This window comes from Salvelinus namaycush, chromosome 4 (assembly GCF_016432855.1).
Source record: "Salvelinus namaycush isolate Seneca chromosome 4, SaNama_1.0, whole genome shotgun sequence".
Lineage (NCBI taxonomy): Eukaryota > Metazoa > Chordata > Actinopteri > Salmoniformes > Salmonidae > Salvelinus > Salvelinus namaycush.
The window spans coordinates 63,550,193-63,568,595 of NC_052310.1; the positions used below are offsets into that span (position 1 = coordinate 63,550,193).

Genomic DNA, 18,403 nt, shown 5'->3' on the forward strand with positions numbered 1-18,403 from the left:
TGCAACGGAAAACAAAAATGAACGATTCAGTCAGTTTGGTTCAAAATGAACAACATTGGTAAACTCACCTGTAGTCATGCAGACAGTATTCATCCTCCAGCTCCAAGTTGTTCCAGATCAGGTGTTGCTGGGCAACGGGGATACCTGCAGAGATTTAAATACATTTACATACACAGCCCTGATTGGCGAATAGGATCGTCTAGACCAGGGCTATTCAACTGGCGGCCCACAGGCCAGATCCGGCCTGTTTATCAATTTAGAATGGCGCTTTGATCAATTCTGAACATTTACACATCAGCAAAAAAATCCCTGCAAAAATCCAATGTTCAGTGCCAACAGGAGCCCACGTTCAATATTTTCCAATGGGAGAATCTGCTTTCCTGTAGTCCTGCCCATTAAGTGCTGTCAATCAATACCACCTAACATAACAGTTACAGACAATCAATCATAGCTGCTAACAGTGGTACAGGGTCTGTCCGCCCACCTATCGGCACTTCCACCGCAGATGAGATCACTACGCTGCCTGATACACAGAGCGTGCTTTGTGCTTAACTCAGAGGCAAGCTAAAAAACAACATGGACTCCGTTATGGCCATTATAAACTTTATTTGATCAGCCTGCAATATTCCTTGTTTCGTAGTCTGCTGAGCATCATGATCTACTTTTACATAATGATGTTCAGTGGCTAAGCAAGGGTAATAATGCACTCAAGAGAGCAGCCTGTGTGAGCTTAGGGAGGAGATGGCTTTCTTGTGTTGGCAATCACAGAGAAGAGCAACTAACACATAACTAGCGAAATTGGGTGAGGAGTTCGTATCAGAGGTTTGTTTTTTGGAGTCATCTTCAATCAATTGAATGGACTTCATTTAGGACCACAGGGGAGCGATAAAAACAGTGACATAATTGAAAAACAGACATCTTTTCAAAATAAGTTACTTTCTCCAGGGATTTGAGCCCAAACAAAACCCCCCATTGCGCAACAATAGTCATCAGTACAGATCACTCACTCCCGTGATGTCAGAGTTTTTACATAAACTGAACGCGAACTTTGCAACTATATTTGATGAGTTTAAGTCCCCGGAGGTGCTGCAGTTGATTATAGGGATTCGTTCTCAACAGATATGCCATGCATAAAAAAGGTTTCTATATGTAAAGAAAAAACAACAAAGAAATAGAAACAGAATGTGATGCTGGTCAACAGATGCCCTGCATAAAAAGTGTCCCATTTGTAAATAAAAACAAAATATGAAGCTTTGCATGTAAAACGGACAGGAAAGTAAAGTGAAACAAAAATATAAATGCAACATTTTCAAAGATTTTACTGCGTTTCAGTTCATACAAAGAAATCAGTCAATTTAAATAAATAAGGGCTGACTATGGATTTCACATGACTAGGAATAGAAATATGGATCTGTTGGTCAGATACCTTAAAGATGGAGCGGAAGTTTCAACACAGCACCCCCTATCAGTCATCTAGTGTGTATATATAAATCATTGGTTCCAATCCCCGAGCTAACAAGGTGAAAATCTGTCGATGTGCCCTTGAGCAAGGCACTTAACCCTAATTAATCCTGTAAAACGCTCTGGATAAGAGCATCTGCTAAATGACAAAAATTCACAAAGTAGGAGTGCTAATCTAGAATCAGCCCCCCCCCCAATCTATATAATATTATTCATTATAACCTAAAAAGGCAAAACTGACCTCATACTCTGAGACGCTTTATGAATACAGGCTCAGATGTGTGGTTTGCAGGGGAAACACATTTTCTGCTTATTTGTTGAGAGGTTAGTTTCAGACAGATAGTCGAAGTTCCGCTCCAGCAGACAGCCAGGCTCGGTGAAACTCTGCCCAGCAGAAACACAATCACCACTATTACAGACCAGGAAGAGGACTCATACCCCCTACAGGACATAGCATGCTACAACACACCGATGCAGGGCAAAATGCAAACTACACTCTGAAGACCATGATACAATTTATCTTTATTTAACTAGGCAAGTCAGTTAAGAACAAATTCTTATTTACACTGACGGCCAAACCCGGACGACGCTGTGTCAATTGTGCGCTGCCCTATGGGACTCCCAATCACGTCCGGTTGTGATACAGACTGCATTCGAACCAGGGTGTCAGTAGTGACACCTCTAGCACTGAGATGCAGTGCCTTAGACAGCTGTGCGATTCGGGAGCCGCTATATATGGTCATTCACATTAACAGAACATGCAAGTCCAGGATGCAACGATGTGCGCTCCTTCTTAACAAATTCTGATGTGCACTTTGGACTTGTTAGAAAAACTGTTCACATATACTTTTCCTCAGCCATCAAGACAAGTAGCGCACAGCAAAATCACTTGCCTGTCAATCTACTATAGTAGAAAAGTTTAGGCTACCTATTCTATTAGTCAATTTGTTGAGAAACAAATAGCCTACTCCAAGCAGACTCTGGGACAGTTGTGGAAGTCAGACGATAGACCCCCCCCAAAAAATAAATAAAAATAAAGAAGCATTGAGTCTGATGCAACAGAACGTTCAGTATAAAATGTTGGTTAACTATTATTTCTTCAAATTATAAATGCAGCAAAAGCACACAAGGCAGTGGGCTACGCGTGAATGTTCGTTCCATAATGCAATTAGCAGGAAAACGCCATTGTCAAAAGGGCACTGAACATAAAAGCGGTTTCATGTGACAAGAAAATATCTGAGAGAAATTTTGAAAAACAGGAGCTCTAATAGGCTACTTTGAAGCAAGGTAAGACATACCTCATTTTATGTATTAAAACTTTCAGGTTTCAAACAAAGTACGGTACCAGTCAAAAGTTTGGACACACCTACTCATTCATGGGTTTTTCTTTATTTTTACAATTTTCTACATTGTAGAATAATAGAAGACATCAAAACTATGAAATAACACATGGAATCATGTAATAACACCCCCCCCCCAAAAAAATATTTGAGATTCTTCAAATTAGCCATCTTTTGCCCTGATGACAGCTTTGCACACTCTTGGCATTCTCTCAACCAGCTTCATGAGGTAGACACCTGGAATGCATTTCAATTAACAGGTGTGCTTTGTAAAAAGTTAATTTGTGGAATTTCTTTCCTTCTTAATGCGTTTGAGCCAATCAGTTGTGTTGTGACATGGTAGGGGTGGTATACAGAAGACAGCCCTATTTGGTAAAAGACCAAGTCCATATTATGGCAAGAACAGGTCAAATAAGCAAAGAGAAACAACAGTCCATCATTACTAAGACATGAAAGTCAGTTAATCCGGAAAATGTCAAGAACTTTTAAAGTTTCTACAAGTGCAGTCGCAAAAACCATCAAGCAATATGATGAAAATGGCTCTCATGAGGACCGCCACAGGAAAGGAAGACCCAGAGTTACCTCTGCTGCAGAGCATACGTTCATTAGAGTTACCAGCCCCAGAAATAAATAAATGCTTCACAGAGTTCAAGTAACAGACACGTCAACTGTTCAGAGGAGACTGGGTGAAATCAGGCCTTCATGGTCGAATTGCTGCAAAGAAACCACTACTAAAAGGACACCAATAAGAAGAGACTTGCTTGGGCCAAGAAACTCAAGCAATGGACATTAAACCGGTGGAAAATGAGTCCTTTGGCAAATTTGAGATTTTTGGTTCCAACCGCTGTGTCGTTGAGATGCAGAGTAGATGAAAGGATGATCTACGCATGTGTGGTTCCCACCATGAAGCATGGAGGAGGTGGTGTGATGGTGCTTTGCTGGTGACACGATCTGTGATTTATTTAGAATTCAAGAAACACTTAACCAGCATGGCTACCACAGCATTCTCTATATAAGGTACCGCAGTTGACAGTGCATGTCAGAGCAAAAACCAAGCCATGAGGTCGAAGGAATTGTCCGTAGAGCTCCGAGACAGGATTGTGCCGAGGCACAGATAAGGGGAAGGGTAGCAAAAAAATGGAGTTTGCCAAAAGGCCCCTAAAAGGAGAAACAAGATTCTCTGGTCTGATGAAACCAAGATTGAACTCTTTAGACTGAATGCCAAGTGTCACGTCTGGAGGAAACCTTCCACCATCCCTACGGTGAAGCATGGTGGCAGAATCATGCTGTGGGGTTGTTTTACAACGGCAGGGACTGGGAGACTAGTCAGTATCGAGAGAAAGATGAATGGAGCAAAGTACAGAGAGATCCTTGATGAACCTGCTCCAGAGTGCTCAGGAACTCAGACTGGGGCGAAGCTTCACCTTCCAACAGAACAACGACCCTAAACACATAACCAAGACAGGGCAGGAGTGGCTTTGGGAAGAGTTTCTGCATGTCTTTGAGTGGCCCAGCCAGAGCCCGAGCCCGAAACCGATCAAACATCTCTGGAGAGACCTGAAAATAGCTGTGCAGCGATCCTCCCCATCCAACCTGACAGAGCTTGAGAGGATCTGCAGAGAAGAATGGGAGAAACTCCCCAAATACAGGTGTGCCAAGCTTGTAGCGTCATACCCAAGAAGACTCAAGGCTGTATTTGCTGCCAAAGGTGCTTCAACAAAATACTGAGTAAAGGGTCTGAATACTAGTTTTTTACTAGGCATTTAGCTCGTCTGGTAGGCTTGCGTCACTGGGCAGCTCACGGCTGTGCTTCCCTTTGTCGTCTGCAATAGTTGCCCTGCCACATCCGACGAGCGTCGGAGCCAGTGTAGTACGATTCAATCTTAATCCTGTGTTGACGCTTTGCCTGTTTGATGCTTCGTCTGAGGGCATAGCGGGATTTCTTAAAAGCTTCCAGGTTAGAGTCCCGCTCCTTGAAAGCGGCAGCTCTAGCCTTTAGCTCAGGGCGGATATTGCCTGTAGTCCATGGCTTCTGGTTGAGGTATGTACGTACAGTCACTGTGGGGACGACGTAATCAACACACTTATTGATGAAGCCAGTAACTGGTACTCCTCAATGCCATTGGAAGAATCCCGGAACATATTCCAGTCTGTGCTATAAAAACAGTCCTGTAGCTTAGCGTCATCTGACCACTTTCTTATTGACTGAGTCACTGGTGCTTCCTGTTTTAATTTTTGCTTGTAAGTAGGAGTCTGGAGGATAGAATTATGGTCAGATTTGCCAAATGGAGGGCGAGGGAGAGCTTTGTACACGTCTCTGTGTGTGGAGTAAAGGTGGTCTAGAGTTTTTTCCCCCTCTGGTTGCACATGGAACATGCTGGTAGAAATTTAAGTTTCCCTGCATTAAAGTTCCCGGCTACTAGGAGCGCCGCCTCTGGATGAGCGTTTTCCTGTTTGCTTATGGCCTTTTACAGCTCATTGAGTTTGGACTTAGTGCTAGCATCGGTTTGTGGTGGTAAATAGTCAGCTACAAAATTTTTTGATGAAACACTCCTGGTAAATAGTGTGGTCTATAGTTTATCATGAGATACTCTACCTCAGGCGAACAAAACCTTGAGACTTCATTAATATTAGATTTCGTGCACCAGCTGTTGTTTACAAACATACACAGACTGCCACCCCTTGTCTTACCGGAGGCAGCTGTCCTATCTTGCCGATGCAGCGTAAACCCTGCCAGCTGTATGTTATCCATGTTGTCGTTCAGCCACGACTTGGTGTAACATAAGATATTACAGCTTTTAATGTCCCGTTGGTAGGATATGTGATCGTAGCTCGTCTATTTTGTTATCCAATGAGTACGTTGGCTAATAGGACTGATGGTAGAGGCAGATGACCCAGTCGCCGTCAGATCCTTACAAGGCACCCCGACCTACATCCCCGATATCTCTGTCTCTTTCTCATGCGAATGACTGGGATGTTGGCCATGTCAGGTGTTTGAAGTAAATCCTTTGCGTCCGACTCGTTAAAGAAAAAAATCTTTGTCCAGTACGAGGTGAGTAATTGCTGTCCTGATATCCAGAAGCTATTTTCGGTCATAATAGATTGGAGCAGAAACATGATGTACAAAATAAGTTACAAATAATGCAAAAACACACACACAATAGCACAATTGGTTAAGAGCCCGTAAAACGGCAGCCATCTCCTCCAGCGCCAATCAGTCATTCAGAAACATAGGATATTAAAGTTCTTCAGATCACATTGTTAGGATAGACTTGAACGGAGTTCGTCCAGTTTATCCTCCAGTGATTGCACGTTCGACAATAGAACGATCAGGTATTCTGCACGAGTGTCGAGATTTGGGCCTGGTCCATGATTAGCAATATGTCCTTCGCCGCCGACTCATTGAAGTATAAATCCTCATCCAAATCAAGGTTAGTGATCGCTGTTCTGATGTCCAGAAGCTCTTTTTGGTCATAGGAAACAATGGCAGAAACATTATTTACCGAAAAAGTTAAGATCAGCTAAAAAAAAAAAAATACAAAAACACAAAATGCCACAATTCTTCAGGAGACCGTAAAAAGGCTGCTATTCCCTGCAGCGCCATTCTGTAACACAGCTCTGTATGGGTTTTGACTGACAGCCGTTCTGAACTTGAGCACCACATGCGACAAGAAGTTGCCCCCATCCCTCCCAGTAATTAGGCAACTTTTGCAAATGCTTTGTCTGAGTGAAGGAAATGCTGTAAATTATAATAAATACCACTGATGTCATGTCACACAAGCAAGCCATCAATATACAGAATTATATATTTTTAAACCTGCATATTTAGTTAAAAGAAATTCATGTTAGCAGGCAATATTAAACTAGGGAAATTGTGTCACTTCTCTTGCGTTCATTGTACACAGAGTCAGGGTATATGCAACAGTTTGGGCCGCCTGGCTCATTGCGAACTAATTTGCCAGAATTTTACATAATTATGACATAACATTGAAGGTTGTACAATGTAACAGCAATGTAGACTTATGGATGCCACCCGTTAGATAAAATACGGAACTGTTCCGTATTTCACTGAAAGAATAAACGTGTTTTTGAAATGACAGTTTCCGGATTTGACCATATTAATGACCTACGGCTCATATTTCTGTGTGTTATTAAAATTAAGTCTATGATTTGATAGAGCAGTCTGAGCGGTGGTAGGCAGCAGCAGGCTCGTAAGCATTCATTCAAACAGCACTTTACTGCATTTGCCAGCAGCTCTTCGCAATGCTTCAAGCATTGCACGGTGTATGACTTCAAGCCTATCAACTCCCGAGATTAGGCTGGCAATACTAAAGTACCTATTAGAACATCCAATAGTCAAAAGGAATATGAAATACAAATGGTATAGAGAGAAATAGTCCTATAATAACTACAACCTAAAACTTCTTACCGGGGAATATTGAAGACTCATGTTAAAAGGAACCACCAGCTTTCATATGTTCTCAGTTTCTGAGCAAGGAACTTAAACGGTAGCTTTTTTTACATGGCACATATTGCACTTTACTTTCTTCTCCAACACTTTGTTTTTGCATTATTTAAACCAAATTGAACATGTTTCATTATTTATTTGAGACTAAATTGATTTTATTGATGTATTATATTAAGTTAAAATAAAAGTGTTCATTGTTCATTCAGTATTGTTGTAATTGTCATTATTACAAATATATATATATATATATATATATGAAAAAATATTTAAAAATCGTCCGATTAATCGGTATCGGCTTTTTTGGTCCTCCAATAAATTGGCATCGGCGTTGAAAAATCATAAATCGGTCAATCTCTAATAAATATATATATATTTCAATTTAGCCCTATCAATATAGGCCAATTCCCACAAGCGTAACATTTTTTTATTTTATTTTATTTTATTTCACCTTTATTTAACCAGGTAGGCAAGTTGAGAACACGTTCTCATTTACAATTGCGACCTGGCCAAGATAAAGCAAAGCAGTTCGACACATACAACAACACATAGTTACACATGGAGTAAAACAAACATACAGTCAATAATACAGTGAAAAATAAGTCTATATACAATGTGAGCAAGTGAGGTGAGATAAGGGAGGTGAAGGCAAACAAAATATATATGTAAATAAATAAAAATATAAAAAAGGCCATGGTGGCGAAGTAAATACAATATAGCAAGTAAAAACACTGGAATGGTTGGTTTGCAGTGGAAGAATGTGCAAAGTAGAGATAGAAATAATGGGGTGCAAAGAAGCAAAATAAATAAATAAATACAGTAGGTAAAGAGGTAGTTGTTTGGGCTAAATTATAGATGGGCTATGTACAGGTGCAGTAATCTATGAGCTGCTCTGACAGCTGGTGCTTAAAGCTAGTGAGGGAGATAAGTGTTTCCAGTTTCAGAGATTTTTGTAGTTCGTTCCAGTCATTGGCAGCAGAGAACTGGAAGGAGAGGCGGCCAAAGGAAGAATTGGTTTTGGGGGTGACCAGAGAGATATACCTGCTGGAGCGCGTGCTACAGGTAGGTGCTGCTATGGTGACCAGCGAGCTGAGATAAGGGGGGACTTTACCTAGCAGGGTCTTGTAGATGACCTGGAGCCAGTGGGTTTGGCGACGAATATGAAGCGAGGGCCAGCCAACGAGAGTGTACAGGTCGCAGTGGTGGGTAGTATATGGGGCTTTGGTGACAAAACGGATGGCACTGTGATAGACTGCATCCAATTTATTGAGTAGGGTTTTGGAGGCTATTTTGTAAATGACATCACCGAAGTCGAGGATTGGTAGGATGGTCAGTTTTACAAGGGTATGTTTGGCAGCATGAGTGAAGGATGCTTTGTTGCGGAATAGGAAGCCAATTCTAGATTTAACTTTGGATTGGAGATGTTTGATGTGAGTCTGGAAGGAGAGTTGACAGTCTAACCAGACACCTAGGTATTTGTAGTTGTCCACATATTCTAAGTCAGAGCCGTCCAGAGTAGTGATGTTGGAAAGGCGGGCAGGTGCAGGCAGGGATCGTTTGAAGAGCATGCATTTAGTTTTACTTGTATTTAAGAGCAATTGGAGGCCACGGAAGGAGAGTTGTATGGCATTGAATCTCGCCTGGAGGGTTGTTAACAGTGTCAAAAGAAGGGCCAGAAGTATACAGAATAGTGTCGTCTGCGTAGAGGTGGATCAGAGACTCACCAGCAGCAAGAGCGACATCATTGATGTATACAGAGAAGAGAGTCGGTCCAAGAATTGAACCCTGTGGCACCCCCATAGAGACCGCCAGAGGCCCGGACAACAGACCCTCCGATTTGACACACTGAACTCGATCAGAGAAGTAGTTGGTGAACCAGGCGAGGCAATCATTTGAGAAACCAAGGCTGTCGAGTCTGCCGATGAGGATGTGGTGATTGACAGAGTCAAAAGCCTTGGCCAGGTCAATGAATACGGCTGCACAGTATTGTTTCTTATCGATGGCGGTTAAGATATCGTTTAGGACCTTGAGCGTGGCTGAGGTGCACCCATGACCAGCTCTGAAACCAGATTGCATAGCGGAGAAGGTATGGTGGGATTCGAAATGGTCGGTAATCTGTTTGTTGACTTGGCTTTCGAAGACCTTAGAAAGGCAAGGTAGGGTAGATATAGGTCTGTAGCTGTTTGGGTCAAGAGCGTCCCCCCCTTTGAAGAGGGGGATGACCGCAGCTGCTTTCCAATCTTTGGGAATCTCAGACGACACGAAAGAGAGGTTGAAAAGGCTAGTAATAGGGGTGGCAACAATTTCAGCAGATAGTTTTAGAAAGAAAGGGTCCAGATTATCTAGTCCGGCTGATTTGTAAGGGTCCAGATTTTGCAGCTCTTTCAGAACATCAGCTGACTGTATTTGGGAGAAAGAGAAATGGGGAAGGCTTGGGCGAGTAGCTGAGGGGAGGGCAGTGCTGTTGACCGGGGTAGGGGTAGCCAGGTGGAAAGCATGGCCAGCTGTAGAAAAATGCTTATTGAAATTCTCAATTATAGTGGATTTGTCGGTGGTGACAGTGTTTCCTATCTTCAGTGCAGTTGGAAGCTGGGAGGAGGTGTTCTTATTCTCCATGGACTTTACAGTGTCCCAGAACTTTTTTGAGTTTGTGTTGCAGGAAGCAAATTTCTGCTTGAAAAAGCTAGCCTTGGCTTTTCTAACTGCCTGTGTATATTGGTTTCTAGCTTCCCTGAAAAGTTGCATATCACGGGGGCTGTTCGATGCTAATGCAGAACGCCATAGGATGTTTTTGTGTTGGTTAAGGGCAGTCAGGTCTGGAGAGAACCAAGGGCTATATCTGTTCCTGGTTCTAAATTTCTTGAATGGGGCATGCTTATTTAAGATGGTGAGGAAGGCATTTTTTTTAAATAACCAGGCATCCTCTACTGATGGGATGAGATCAATATCCTTCCAGGATACCCCGGCCAGGTCGATTAGAAAGGCCTGCTCGCTGAAGTGTTTCAGGGAGCGTTTGACAGTGATGAGTGGAGGTCGTTTGACCGCTGACCCATTACGGATGCAGGCAATGAGGCAGTGATCGCTGAGATCTTGGTTGAAAACAGCAGAGGTGTATTTGGAGGGCAAGTTGGTTAGGATGATATCTATGAGGGTACCCGTGTTTACGGATTTGGGGTGGTACCTGGTAGGTTCATTGATAATTTGTGTGAGATTGAGGGCATCAAGCTTAGTTTGTAGGATGGCTGGGGTGTTAAGCATGTTCCAATTTAGGTCGCCTAGCAGCACGAGCTCTGAAGATAGATGGGGGGCAATCAGTTCACATATGGTGTCCAGAGCACAGCTGGGGGCAGAGGGTGGTCTATAGCAGGAGGCAACGGTGAGAGACTTGTTTTTAGAGAGGTGGATTTTTAAAAGTAGAAGTTCAAATTGTTTGGGAACAGACCTGGATAGTAAAACAGAACTCTGCAGGCAATCTTTGCAGTAGATTGCAACACCGCCCCCTTTGGCCGTTCTATCTTGTCTGAAAATCTTGTAGTTAGGGATGAAAATGTGAGAATTTTTGGTGGTCTTCCTAAGCCAGGATTCAGACACGGCTAAAACATCCGGGTTGGCAGAGTGTGCTAAAGCAGTGAATAAAACAAACTTAGGGAGGAGGCTTCTAATGTTAACATGCATGAAACCAAGGCTATTACGGTTACAGAAGTCATCAAAAGAGAGCGCCTGGGGAATAGGAGTGGAGCTAGGTACTGCAGGGCCTGGATTCACCTCTACATCACCAGAGGAACAGAGGAGGAGTAGGATAAGGGTACGGCTAAAAGCTATGAGAATTGGTCGTCTAGAACGTCTAGAACAGAGAGTAAAAGGACGTTTCTGGGGGCGATAAAATAGCTTCAAGGAATAATGTACAGACAAAGGTATGGTAGGATGTGAATACAGTGGAGGTAAACCTAGGTATTGAGTGATGATGAGAGAGATATTGTCTCTAGAAACATCATTGAAACCAGGTGATGTCATCGCATATGTGGGTGGTGGAACTGAAAGGTTGGATATGGTATAGTGAGCAGGGCTAGAGGCTCTACAGTGAAATAAGCCAATAAACACTAACCAGAACAGCAATGGACAAGGCATATTGACATTAAGGAGAGGCATGCTTAATCGAGTGATCATAAGGGTCCAGTGAGTAGAGGTTGGTTGGGGTCACGGCGATCCAGACAGCTGGCCGGGTAGCTGGCTATCAGTAGCAAGATAGCATAGGATGGAGGTCTATTTTTAGTCACCTCGTGCGTTTCCGTTGGTAGATTAGTGGGGTTCCGTGTGGTAGAGGGGATCAATCCAATTGGCAAAATAGATATAGTTATAGTGACCCAAGAAAAAGTGTCCGATATACTTATTCAGATAGCAGCCGATAAGACAGCTAACGATTAGCGGGCCCCAGATGAGCGTTCAGGTAACGTCGCGACGGAGGTGCCAGTTGGATAACTCCCTCGGGCAGATAACGTCGGTAGTCAGTCGTGAAGGCCCGGTGGGGCTCCGCATTTGTAGTAAAACAGGTCCGGATAGGTGATTGTAGCCCAGGAATGGCTGATGGAACTCTTCAGCTGGCTAGCGCCGGAATAATTTAAGTTTGCTCCGGGATCGACGTAAGCCAATAGACACACGGTTTGCAGCTAGCTAGCTGCGAAATCAAGGTGTAAATGTCCAGAGCTTGCGGTTGAAATCCGGGGATATTGAGAAAAATAGGTCCGGTATGTTCTGGTCTGAGTCGCGTTGTACAAAAGTGCCGATAGATTATCGAGCTAAAGGAATAGCTGATGACCACAAAATGTGGTTAGCTGAAATACTAACGTTAGCCAGAAGTTAGCCGGTTTACTGGCTAACTTCTGGGTAGCTTCAGGTTAGCTTCTGGCTAGCTTCTGGTTAACTTCTGGGTAGCTTCTGGTTAGCTTCTGGTTAGCTTCTGGCTAGCTTCTGGCTAGCTTCTGGCTAGCTTCTATTGTGGATTTTCAGATTTGAGGTAAATAATACTTTTTTTTTGTGTAATTGGTGAGGCGGGTTGCAGGAAAGCTTTTTGTAGTTGAGTTCTTGGATAATAAAATATATAAAAGATATGCGAAGGTGTAAATATATATATATATACAGGACACGACAATACGAGGACAAAATGACATCTGACTGCTATGCCATCTTGGATTAAGGGGTTAAATGGTTAATGTGTGTGTGGAAAATCAACTACACAGATCCTTAATCTTTGCTTAGCGGATGAGCAGGGAGATGGGGAGTTTTAGATGCTGTGAGGATATTTTAGATGCTGTGAGGATATACGCTAACGGAGTCGGTGCAGCCAGCTGGTTTCTTTATGCATCGCGCCGACAGAAACATACATCTTTCTGGTAAGAAGAGGGGCGGGGGGGTATGCCTTATGATTAACGAGACGTGGTGTGATCATAACAACATACAGGAACTCAAGTCATTCTGTTCACCTGATCTAGAACTCCTCACAATCAAATGTCGACCGCATTATCTACCAAGGGAATTCTCTTTGATTATAATCACAGCCGTATATATTCTCCCCCAAGCAGACACAACGATGGCCCTGAACGAACTTTATCTGACTCTTTGTAAACTGGAAACCACACACCCTGAGGCTGCATTCATCGTAGCTGGGGATTTTAACAAGGCCAATCTGAAAACAAAACTCCCTAAATTCTATCAGCATATCGATTGTGCTACCAGGGCTGGTAAAACCTTGGATCATTGTTATACTAACTTCCGCGACGCATATAAGGCCCTCCCCCGCCCTCCTTTCGGAAAAGCTGACCACGACTCCATTTTGTTGCTTTCAGCCTACAAACAGAAACTAAAACAACAAGCTCCCTCGCTCAGGTCTGTTCAACGCTGGTCCGACCAATCTGATTCCACGCTTCAAGACTGCTTCGATCACGCGGATTGGAATATGTTCCGCATTGCGTCCAACAACAACATTGACGAATATGCTGATTCGGTGAGCGAGTTCATTAGAAAGTGCATTGACGATGTCGTACCCACAGCAACGATTAAAACATTCCCAAACCAGAAACCGTGGATTGACGGCAGCATTCGCGTGAAACTGAAAGCGCGAACCACTGCTTTTAACCAGAGCAAGGTGACCGGAAACATGACCGAATACAAACAGTGTAGCTATTCTCTCCGCAAGGCAATCAAACTAGCTAAGTCCCAGTACAGAGACAAAATAGAGTCGCAAATTCAACAGCTCAGACACAAGAGGTATGTGGCAGGGTCTACAGTCAATCACGGATTACGAAAAGAAAACCAGCCCCGTCGCGGACCAGGATGTCTTGCTCCCAGACAGGCGTAATAACTTTTTTGCTCGCTTTGAGGACAATACAGTGCCACTGACACGGCCCGCTACCAAAACCTGCGGGCTCTCCTTCACTGCAGCCGAGGTGAGTAAAACATTGAAACGTGTTAACCCTCGCAAGGCTGCAGGCCCAGACGGCATTCCCAGCCGCGTCCTCAGAGCATGCGCAGACCAGCTGGCTGGTGTGTTTACGGACATATTCAATCAATCCTTATCCCAGTCTGCTGTTCCCACATGCTTCAAGAGGGCAACCATTGTTCCTGTTCCCAAGAAAGCTAAGGTAACTGAGCTAAACGACTACCGCCCCGTAGCACTCACTTCCGTCATCATGAAGTGCTTTGAGAGACTAGTCAAGGACCATATCACCTCCACCCTACCGGACACCCTAGACCCACTCCAATTTGCTTACCGACCCAATAGGTCCACAGACGACGCAATCGCAACCACACTGCACACTGCCCTAACCCATCTGGACAAGAGGAATACCTATGTGAGAATGCTGTTCATCGACTACAGCTCAGCATTTAACACCATAGTACCCTCCAAACTCGTCATCAAGCTCGAGACCCTGGGTCTCGACCCCGCCCTGTGCAACTGGGTCCTGGACTTCCTGACGGGCCGCCCCCAGGTGGTGAGGGTAGGTAACAACATCTCCACCCCGCTGATCCTCAACACTGGGGCCCCACAAGGGTGCGTTCTGAGCCCTCTCCTGTACTCCCTGTTCACCCACGACTGCGTGGCCATGCACGCCTCCAACTCAATCATCAAGTTTGCGGATGACACTACAGTGGTAGGCTTGATTACCAACAACGACGAGACGGCCTACAGGGAGGAGGTGAGGGCCCTCGGAGTGTGGTGTCAGGAAAATAACCTCACACTCAACGTCAACAAAACAAAGGAGATGATTGTGGACTTCAGGAAACAGCAGAGGGAGCACCCCCCTATCCACATCGACGGGTCAGTAGTGGAGAAGGTGGAAAGTTAAGTTCCTCGGTGTACACATCACAGACAAACTGAATTGGTCCACCCACACAGACAGCGTTGTGAAGAAGGCGCAGCAGCGCCTCTTCAACCTCAGGAGGCTGAAGAAATTTGGCTTGTCACCAAAAGCACTCACAAACTTCTACAGATGCACAATCGAGAGCATCCTGCCGGGCTGTATCACCGCCTGGTACGGCAACTGCTCCGCCCACAACCGTAAGGCTCTCCAGAGGGTAGTGAGGTCTGCACAACGCATCACCGGGGGCAAACTACCTGCCCTCCAGGACACCTACACCACCCGATGTCACAGGAAGGCCATAAAGATCATCAAGGACAACAACCACCCAAGCCACTGCCTGTTCACCCCGCTATCATCCAGAAGGCGAGGTCAGTACAGGTGCATCAAAGCAGGGACCGAGAGACTGAAAAACAGCTTCTATCTCAAGGCCATCAGACTGTTAAACAGCCACCACTAACATTTAGTGGCCGCTGCCAACATACTGACTCAACTCCAGCCACTATAATAATGGGAATTGATGGAAATTTATGTAAAAATGTATCACTAGCCACTTTAAACAATGCCACTTAATATAATGTTTACATACCCTACATTACTCATCTCATATGTATATGTATATACTGTACTCTATATCATCTACTGCATCTTGCCATCTCTATGTAATACATGTATTACTAGCCACTTTAAACAATGCCACTTTTATATGTTTACATACCCTACATTACTCATCTCATATGTATATACTGTACTCTATACCATCTACTGCATCTTGCCTATGCCGTTCTGTACCATCACTCATTCATATATCTTTATGTACATATTCGTTATCCCTTTACACTTGTGTGTATAAGGTAGTAGTTGTGGAATTGTTAGGTTAGATTACTTGTTGGTTATTACTGCATTGTCGGAACTAGAAGCACAAGCATTTCGCTACACTCGCATTAACATCTGCTAACCATGTGTATGTGACAAATAAAATTTGATTTTGATTTGATTTGATTTCTTTTTCCAGCACTACTAAAACAGAAAAGCCATTCTTTGCAATAGAATACATTTGTAGGAGTCTGAGCTTTTGATTACTCATAGATAGACCAACACTCAAAGATTATTTCATATTTTGAAGTGGAGCCGGTCCTGCTTAAGTAATGTTAGGGGAAGCTGTATAGACACCTACACGCTAGGTCAGTAAGAGTGACTGCTGTTATGTACCATACCTTCCAGCCTCTGGATCTTGGCCTTGACAGAGATGACTGTCTCAAATGGCGAGACGCGCAGCTCGAAGCAGGTCCCAGTCAACGTTTCAATGAACAGCTCCATGGTCTCGTAGAACGGCAACTTGTACTGGAAGGCCCCCACGCTGTCATCATTATAGATTGGTGGCTCCTTCCTGTCCGCCATCTTTGTGTGGTTAGGACTGCTTTAGGGTGAGGGGGGTGTGGGAGGGGCAGCAGCCCAGGGGAAGGGAGAGAGGGATGGGTGTGGGTGCTCTCTGTTGTCACCACGGTTACACATCATGCAGGAAGCCCAAAGCTCTGAGGGAGAGAGAGGGCGAGAGAGTGATGGCTCAGTACCTTGCCCTTTCTTCCGAGTCTAAGGTCATCTATGTTTGTTCCTCATACACTGACACCGTGAGGCATAACAGTTGACCCAAAAAAAACAGCTTTGCTGAGGGGAGTTGGAAAGGGGGAGTTGAGTTGACATGCACCTGGTAGGTAAGGAGACCTTTACTTCCCTGACAACACAAACAACTATCAATATGAAACAACTATGGCCTACAATGTGCAAGGAAGCCTAACCCCCTCTGCTAACACTAGTGAGCAGAACGCAAAGCATTCCTTTAATTTGGAAGAAGTGCGTATTAAAATCTTCACACACTGAAATGTCACCAACTGTCACTTTAGACCTGGCCTATACAATTAGAGAGCAATAGTAAAAAATAAAAATAAACTACAGAATTGAAGAGACAAGTGTAAGAGTTCATAAGTGCCTTCATAAAACATTCAGCAGGCCACAAGGCCCAGGCCACAGCTCTTGGCTGCAGTATAGTCTAGCTAGCTGAAGCTGACCAGCTGTTAGCCTATGTAATGCCATCAGGAGGAGTGTATGGTATCAAACACACAGACAACTCCATGCAGGCATAGGGGACTGGAGGCCTCTTGACAGTTAACCTGTATGTTATGTGACTGCATTAATATTTCATTTTAAAAGCATGCAAATGTAAAGTTCGGAACGACATGAGATGTGGTGAGATTGGAAATCTGTTTAGTGAACTACTAGAGAGAGATGGGATTTATGTATTTGTTGTGGTTTCAAGCAGATTAAATTATTTTCACACAAACACTGTAAAGACCAAGTCTACTGTATCCCTAGCTGAATTTCTCAGCACCACAAATGAGAAAATCGGCTACTGTATTCCCAATGTTAAGGGCCTACACTATGACCATTAGGCTTTGATCTCTGCTAAGAAAGAAAACCTCAACACGACAGGTGGTGTGCGATGTGAAGTGGGCTGAATCTGGTTTGAGTAAAAAAAGACTGACTAGCCAACTACCTAGCCATCAACCCAGGTTTACATTAAAACATTTGAACCTATATATCATTTGTGTCAATCGTGAAAAACAAAGAGTCTTGATCTTTCCGATCAGCGCTTACTAGACAGAAAGGTGGCTACACTTAGCAAATACTAGACAAAGGATGCAGCTAGATAACTAATACATAAACAGAAAGTAATCTTTTCTGTCTCACCAGAACCCCCTTTTTTTTTTTTTTTTTTACTCACCGTAAGAGCATCCAAGAGAGGGTCCCTATAGCTGGCAAGAGTATACCAATGAACAACTGGCTGGCGTCCCAAGACTAGAACCACTCCGTCTTTAACTAGCTGGACATAGAACAATAGTACAAATATAGATAGTAACGTTATTAACAAAGCAAATGCATATATTATCTAGCTAGCTATTTCGTATACCTAACTACATAGGTTGTGACTAGGTAGCCAGAACCAGTTAGCTCACTAGCGTTAGCTAGCTAGCTAACCACTTTAGCAACCCAAACAATGGCTACCTTGCTTGGGTCGATGGCTGCTGCAAGCTGCTACGCGTACTCTCCTTTTCAGATTCGGCATTCTAGATTATAATGAAACGGTTCTACTTATCTCCGTGTTTTAAAATGACAGTGGAAAGCTATCCTTATTGCCCATGAACAGTGGTAGATCGGTAACACTTGGGATTTTCCTGAACTCAACTCATCTCACCTGTCGAAAAAAAACAGCGGCTCCTGACCAGCCCATTGTGACTTCTCTTGATTGACAACAAAGGCACCATGACGTAACGTGTTCTCTCTCTGTAGGTGAACCAATGAGGAGTACACAGAGGCGGGACACATTGTTCGGTCACAGTGATTGACCATTTCTCCTAGAAAAAGAACACTGGCTTCGGAGCGAGTTATTAAAAGAATACTGGTAGCCTAACACACTAACCTTTCATTTGTGTAATAATGGTTGTCTTTGTACTACACTTGAATAAGTTGATTTAAAATTGTACAAATTATAATTAAGCAATCATAAAATCCCATCAGTGATGAATGGATCAAAATATAGCTTTTACTTTTTTATAAAATGTAGGCTCCTATATCAATGATGGAGAATCCTCTTTAAAATGTATCAGTGCAGTCAATCAACATTTAAAGTCAACTAGCAGTCAAGACATGGCAGTGAAGTCCTTCCTTAAAGCACAGAAGTTGAATTTTAATTAAAGGGAAGGAACCGTGTAAATCTAGAATCA

At 43.6% G+C, this 18,403-nt stretch overlaps 1 protein-coding gene across 1 annotated transcript in view; it reads right to left on the reverse strand.

The window, feature by feature from the left end:
• zfand4 (zinc finger, AN1-type domain 4) overlaps window positions 1–17,860 on the reverse strand; it is a 33,775-nt gene extending 15,915 nt beyond the window's left edge. The window contains exons 1-4 of the mRNA XM_038992164.1: window positions 17,685–17,860; window positions 17,404–17,502; window positions 15,839–16,156; window positions 69–144 (exon numbers count right to left, since the gene is read on the reverse strand). Of these exons, the coding sequence (XP_038848092.1) occupies window positions 69–144; window positions 15,839–16,022 (260 nt within the window). The 5' untranslated portion in view covers window positions 16,023–16,156; window positions 17,404–17,502; window positions 17,685–17,860. The remainder of the gene's footprint in view (window positions 1–68; window positions 145–15,838; window positions 16,157–17,403; window positions 17,503–17,684) is intronic.
• Window positions 17,861–18,403: the final 543 nt, after the last annotated feature.